This window comes from Cucurbita pepo, chromosome LG20 (assembly GCF_002806865.2).
Source record: "Cucurbita pepo subsp. pepo cultivar mu-cu-16 chromosome LG20, ASM280686v2, whole genome shotgun sequence".
Classification (NCBI taxonomy): Eukaryota; Viridiplantae; Streptophyta; class Magnoliopsida; order Cucurbitales; family Cucurbitaceae; genus Cucurbita; species Cucurbita pepo.
The window spans coordinates 6685984-6693769 of NC_036657.1; the positions used below are offsets into that span (position 1 = coordinate 6685984).

General features: G+C 35.1%; 1 protein-coding gene across 1 annotated transcript; it reads left to right on the forward strand.

Annotated features, from left to right (window-relative positions):
* The first annotated feature begins 2829 nt into the window (after positions 1-2829).
* Positions 2830-4313, forward strand: LOC111782792 (tetraspanin-3-like). The gene is made up of 2 exons (XM_023663591.1): positions 2830-2922; positions 4026-4313. Exons 1-2 carry the CDS (start codon positions 2830-2832, stop codon positions 4311-4313), a joined length of 381 nt encoding a protein of 126 aa, XP_023519359.1.
* Positions 4314-7786: the final 3473 nt, after the last annotated feature.

Consider the following 7786-nt stretch of genomic DNA (forward strand, 5'->3'; position numbering starts at 1 on the left):
ATGGCTGTATTTGTTGTTATTCTTATATAAACTCCTCTTGAATGATTGTGTGAACTTATGATATGGTTGATAAGTTGTAGTGTTGTGTTTTGTCTATGGTGAACTCTGGTAGGAATCGGGTGGGGTTTGGATAGGGGACCCTCTTGACGATACGGTCCATGCTGTCGTGAGCGAGCTTAGAGGGAGAGACCCTTTAACCCTGAACTGTTATGGATTTGTAAGCCTTGATTGAGTGATTCTGGAAACTAGGGCCCCTAACTCAATAATCTACCTACCCTTTGATTCAAAGAGAACCACATTAGGACCCTGAGGTGTAGAGAGAGAACCTCTTAGCCGACTGTAGCTGGTATAGCGTTTGAGTATACTCCACTTCCCTTCCTACTCCGGTGTGGTACTGTTGAGCTAGGTGAGACGCCAGTTAGGGAGGTGCTACTCTTCCCTTCCTACTCCAGTGTGGTACTGTTGAGCTTGGCGAGACGCCTGTTAAGGAAGTGTTACTCAGTGGTAGATCGACTACTCTGCATGGGGATCCTTCTTATGGTTAGATGTTGATCATGCGGGTAGGTCAAGGTCACCTGCATGATGAGTTCCGTCCTGTGGAAGGACGTTGACCATGCAGTGACTAATTCTAGCTGGGTTGTACAAGGGATAGATGTAGTTATGAGGGAGCACCTCATCTTCAAACGTCGTATACCGCTACAAAGGTTAAGTCCTTCTACCCCAATCTGCGAACAGAGAACATTGAGACTTTAGAGTCCAGAGTATAGTTGGTGGTTCTCTCTTAAACTTATGCAATAAAGAGCCTACAGATAGGTTGCTTACTGAGTATATTTTTATACTCACCCCCTTTCCCTCTTTTTTTTCTCAGGTCTGTGAATTTACACTTCATGGCAAAGAGGGTGTTTGGGAGCTTGAAAGTCACAGAGGAATTGTCGTCCCGGGGCGTCTGTCTAGTTTACCTTTGTGTACATGGCATTTATTTCATCATGTACCCCGATCTTTTTTTTCCCATTTTATACAATGCAACTCTTTTTTACTTGAACGCTTTAATACTCGCGAGGAAATTTTATACTTGAAATTTTTGCATTTCGTTTTTCTTCTACTTTCATGCATTGCATAATCTGTCGAGTCACTCCTGGTAATTTCGATGCGTCGTAATTCTGGGTTGTGATAATAATGAAGGTTATTTAGGTTAAAAAAATTTGCAATCCCAACAATTGGGTTGGATTTATAAGATGTCTCAACCTGACTCAACTCAACCTATGATTACTCCTAGTTGTTGAAGCGGATAGAGTGAGGTTACTTACCACTATATTATGAAGTATGTAAGTTAAACAAAAAGTGACATATTTTAGCCCGTGTATGTCGAACATCTCTAAATGTATCCATTAAAAACATTGAGAAAAAATGCGTAAAAAAAGACCAATTAATTGATATTTCTTCTCCCTTTGATTTGATTTCTTGTTGCTATGTTTTTTTTTTTTTTTTTTGAAGTCTGGTTGCTCCAAGCCGCCCACAGTGTGTGGGTATGTCTATGTGAATGAGACAGTCTGGGAGGTTGGGGGAGGGCTCGTGGGGCCTGAGCCTAACTGTGCAAGGTCTCTTACATTGTTGGCTATGCAGCCATTCGAAATAATCGACGTATGGATAATGATGAACCTGCTAGTTCTGCTCGCATGACCAAATACAAATCGTGTTGGTTTAATATTTGATCGAGGATTTATAAGAAGTGAAAATAAAATGTACGTGTAGGGACAATGATTAATGTATTTTGTGATATGGAACTTGTATTTTGATTTGTTTGAATTCAAAATAGCATTAAAATATCTTACGTTAAATTGTATAATACGTTAAATTGCAATTCACTTTGCCAGGAGAAAATTCTAGTGACCCGAAGCATTTCTTAGAGTAGACTGATCAAACGACGGTGGGTTTCGTGGTTTCTATTTAAATTCCGCTACTCAACCCTATTAGATCATACACAACTCAACCGTTCAACTGTGAACATAATTGTGTCTAACAGATTTCTTGCATCTCAAAATTTATAAAAATTAATGTGTTGAATATAAATTTGAATGTCTAATATAAATTTAAAACTATCCGATAAAAATCTGGTACTTCACTCAATTTTTTATACAAAGAATCGAATGTCAAAAACCAACTGACACAAAATAAAACGTTTATCAACGTAGTAAATACTTTTAAAATTTTAAGAACGAATTGGATATAAATCTCAAAATTAGAAAACATTAACATAAAAAAATAATTTAATACTTATGACAATACCTTCTTTTCTGTCTGCATGATCACTCTTAAAAGGCATGAAAACTAGTGAGATTCCACATCGGTTGGAGAAGAGAACGAATCATCTTTTACAACGGTGTGGAAACCTCTCCTTAACAACAAGTTTCAAAAACTTTGAGGGAAACCCCGAAAGGGAAAGCCCAATGAAGACAATATCTGCTAGAAGTTGGCTTGGGGCTTGGGCCATTACAAAACTTGTCCAACATGTTGAGGATTATTGAGAGTAGTAGTCCACATTGACTAATTAAGAGGAAGATCACGAGTTTATAAGTAAGGAATACTATCTTCATTCGTACGAGACCTTTTGGAGAAACTAAATGCAAAGTCGTGAGAACTTATGCTCAAAATGGACATCATACCATTCTCGAAGGTTCTGATTTCTCAATAGCCAGTTTTTTCTCTAGACAACTTCAAATTCAATCATAAGATGATGTTTATTCGATAGAGGCAAATATGAAACGTAATCGAATATAACTTGATTTGCAATTTGTTTGAAGGAAGAACTAGAGTTGAAAAGAATCAAGCATGGTTCTCAAAACTTTCTCATACGTCTATCATTGTTTATCATTGGCACTAGCCACAAATTACACAACCGTGCTTCCTTTAGCTGTTGCCTTGGTTAGTTTATGGTTAAAGTGGACAATATCATACCATTGTGGAGAGTCGTGGTTCCTAACCGTACTTATCAATCTCTCGGTATAATAATAAGTTTTATAAAGAATAGTCTAAATTGAATATTCGACTAAATTATAAGTTACTTAAAAGGATAATTTATTAACGTGAGGATAAGCAAATCTTATATCTCCAAGTTATTTTTATAGCATGTAACATAGTAGGAAAAACCTCTCCCTAATAACCGAGAACTAAATCTCAACCATAACCATTAGCATATAAGTTATTTAACTTAGAAGACAGTGACAAGAAGAAATTATAACAAAAAATAAGCTTTCTACATCGTCCTACATAGGATATGCTTTCAGCTACGTCGATGTCAAGGTTAGATTGCTTTGGTTTCACTTTGTTTTCAGCTTTTGGATCGTTTTTGTGAGATCCCAGTTGGAGAGGGAAACAAAGTATTCTTTATAAGTATGTGGAAATCTCACCATAGCAAACGTGTTTTAGAACCTCGACGAAAAGTCCGAAAGGGAAAGCCCAAAAAAGACAATATCTGTTAGCGGTAGGCTTGAACTATTACAGTTTTTAAAAAGTTGATCGAGTATCTACTAGCTAGAAAGGAATTTGGAATAGAGTAGGCTATTCACAACTAGTTGGATTAGGGTAAAGATTTTTGTTGTTGGATAAGTTTAGAATTTTGCATTTCGTTTTTCTTCTACTTTCATGCATTGCATAGTTTGTCGAGTCACTCCTGGTAATTTCGATGCGTCGTAATTTTTTGTTGTGATATTAATGAAGGTTATTTAGGTTAAAAAAATTTGCAATCCCAACAATTGGGTTGGATTTATAAGATGTCTCAACCTAACTCAACTCAACCCACGATTACTCCTAGCTCTTGAAGCAGATAGAGTAAAGTTACTTACCACTATATTATGAAGTATGTAAGTTAAACAAAAAGTGACATATTTTAGCCCGTGTAAGTCGAACATCTCTAAATGTGTCCATAAAAAACATCGAGAAAAAACGTGTAAAAAAAGACCAATTAATTGATATTTCTTCTCCCTTTGATTTGATTTCTTGTTGCTATGGTGTGTTTTTTTTTGAAGTCTGGTTGCTCCCAGCCGCCCACAGTGTGTGGGTATGTCTATGTGAATGAGACAGTCGGGGATGTTGGGGGAGGGCTCGTGGGGCCTGAGCCTGACTATGCAAGGTGGAGCAATGACCAACACCAACTTTGCTATGCTTGTGACTCTTGCAAGGCTGGGGTTCTAGCCAGCCTCAAGAAGAGCTGGAGAAAGGTCTCGGTCATTAACATCGTCATCTTGATCATTCTCGTCATCTCTTACGTTGTTGGCTATGCAGCCTTTCGAAATAAACTCGTGATCTTTCTCTAGACAACTTCAAATTCAATCATAAAATGATGTTTATTCGATAGAGGCAAATATGAAATGTAATCGAATATAACTTGATTTGCAATTTGTTTGAAGGAAGAACTAGAGTTGAAAAGAATCAAGCATGGCTCTCAAAACTTTGAGTCGTGGTTCCTTTAGCGGTTGACTAGAGTTGCCATTGTTTATTATTGGCACTAGCCACAAATAACACAATCATGCTTCCTTTAGCGGTTGCCTTGGCTAGTTTATGGTTAAAGTGGACAATATCATACCATTGTGGAGAGTCGTGGTTTCTAACAGTACTTATCAATCTCTCAGTATAATAATGAGTTTTATAAATAATAGTCTAAATTGAATATACGACTAAATTATAAGTTTCTTAAAAGATAAGCAAATCTCATATCTCCAAGTTATTTTTATAGCATGTAACAGAGTAGGAAAAACCTCTCCCTAGTAACCAAGAACTAAATCTCAAGTATAACCATTAGCATATAAATCATTTAACTTAGAAGAGAGTGACAAGAAGAAATTATAACAAAAAAATAAGCTTTGTGCATCCGTCCTACATAGGATATGCTTTCAGCTACATCGATGTCAAGGTTAGATTGCTTTTGCTTCACCTTGTTTTAATTTTTTAGATCGTTTTTGTGAGATCCCACATCAATTGGAGAGGGAAACAAAGTATTCTTTATAAGTACGTGGAAACCTCTCCATAGCAAACGTGTTTTAAAACCTCGAGGAAAAGTCCGAAAGGAAAAGTCCAAAAAAGACAATATATGTTAGCGGTGGGCTTGAACTGTTATAGTTTTTAAAGAGTTGATCGAGTATCTACTAGCTAGAAAGGAATTTAGAATAGAGTAGGCTATCCATAATTAGTGGATTAGGGTAAAGATTTTTGTTGTTGGATAAGTTTAGAAATTGTTAGACAGTGCTCTATGATTCAATGATTTGATGCTCGTGTTGTTATAAAATTTTAATGGGACATTTTCAATCCATATGGTATGTGTGAAATAAAACTGTGGCAATTACTCATGGGTTAATTGTACCACTATGGTCACAGGCTAGATGACTTACGTTTTGGTTTTAGATCACTTGCTAGTTTATTGGGGTTTTGAGTTTTGACGGTAGGTTAGATGGTCAGTGTTTGAGATCCGCTCATATGTTATATGATCAATGTTGTTGGATTTTATCAGGATTACATGCTAGATGCTCGTATTTCGAACAGGAACACAGGNTGGATTAGGGTAAAGATTTTTGTTGTTGGATAAGTTTAGAAATTGTTAGACAGTGCTCTATGATTCAATGATTTGATGCTCGTGTTGTTATAAAATTTTAATGGGACATTTTCAATCCATATGGTATGTGTGAAATAAAACTGTGGCAATTACTCATGGGTTAATTGTACCACTATGGTCACAGGCTAGATGACTTACGTTTTGGTTTTAGATCACTTGCTAGTTTATTGGGGTTTTGAGTTTTGACGGTAGGTTAGATGGTCAGTGTTTGAGATCCGCTCATATGTTATATGATCAATGTTGTTGGATTTTATCAGGATTACATGCTAGATGCTCGTATTTCGAACAGGAACACAGGTTATATGACCTAGTTTACTACATGGTATATTTTATTGTGTGTGTACGACATGTGTGAGATCCCACAAGGATTGGAGAGGGAAATGAAGTATTCTTTATATGGGTATGAAAACCTCTCCCTATAAGACGCGTTTTAAAATAATACTTGTAAATAATGTTTCATTTCCCTCTCCAACTCAACTGATGTACGATCTCACAATCTACCCCCTAAAATAATGCTTCTAAATTAATTTTTTATAAAAAAAATATCAATGACCATTCTAGATAAAACAGTTAATATTTTGTTTTAAAATGTATCCTTAAACTTTACTGAGTGTAAAAAATACCCTTTTAAACCGTAAAAAGTTTTATACTCTTAAACATTTCTAAAAAAATTAAAAAAAATGTCATTACCATTAGTAACATGTTTAATAAATACTCGTAATCTGTAGGAATAGTAACAATACTTTTAATATTTATAAAAATAAATAAATAAGTAAATTAGTTCTCTCTATATCTCATCTTCATAGATCATAATTTTCTTAATTCCGAGGTACATACATTAAAACTTTTAAATATTTTTTAAAAAGTTTAAGGGTATTAACGTTTTTTTTTTTTTAAAATCCATGGATATTTTTTAAACTTAAAAAAAAAATTAGGTATTTTTTAAATTCAAGAAGCATTTTTAAAACTATTTTAAAATTTAAGAGTATTATGGGCGAAAATGGAGACATGAATTGCCACGTTGGAATAAGACAATGGTAATATTGATGAGAATTTATTTTTTATTTTATTTTATTCTTGTATGAACCAGGTCTGAAGAAAACCATACGAACCCGGTTGAGTTAGGATTTGATTTGTCGAGAAGTGATTCAACCATCGTCGAGGCCATCCAACTTGCTTTGCTCAGAGCTGGCTTGTCGTCAAATGAGGGTTCGGGCGGGCAACTAGCACAAGAGAGTATCATATGTATCCGACCGTCGTTGCTGTTCTTCCCCCACCGTTTGGGTTCCCTCTGCTTTGGAAATTCAACCATAATTATCTGGTTATTTGGTTACCCTTCTAAAAAAATACTCATATAAGGATAATTATATCATTATGGCTATGCCATTTTTATAGAAAAAGGAGAGTAATGTCCCACAAACACATATAGAGAGAGGGCTTATTGTAAGTAAAGATAGCAGTCCAGTAGTTATACAATTAATTGGGAACAGAGAATTTGATGACTTCTTCAAAAGATGAGAGGTAGAGTTTCGGCGGCAATGAATTCATCCTCCTCACCTTTGCAATATATGACCAATGAAAACCATCGTCATTTTTAGCTTCTATCACAACAATATAACATTTGAAAAGCTCGAAGTTATCGACACTGCACAGACCGTTCACCACACGCTCGTAAATGAAATGATGTCCACCCTTCCTATTATGCTCTTCCACTGCAAACCTTCCAATTATATGCACTGGTTGGTCGTTGACATCCTTAATTGGAACTAGATCAGAAGGCAACACTTCTTCATCACTCATTTTTTAACACCTTTGAAAGATAGCTTCAACAAACTTACTTTGCTCATGAATATTTTGGAGTTTGATCTTTATAGTTGTGACGGAACGCAAATCAAATTGATATAGCTGAATCTTACAATAAAGACTAATTGAGCATTCCGATATTAGGAGATAGCTTGGAATCATATTCTTTAATTGGGATGATGGTTGCATTGTTTCAGTCAAACAATAGAGACTAAAACATTTTGCACATATATTTTTCTTACATATTAATAGTTTTATATAAATAATAATTAAATTAGTGAGTAAAAGTTTGGATTGAGCTCAGTTAACCTTAAATTCTATCTAAAAATATATATAAAAATATATAAGATTTCATATTTTATTATTATTATTATTATT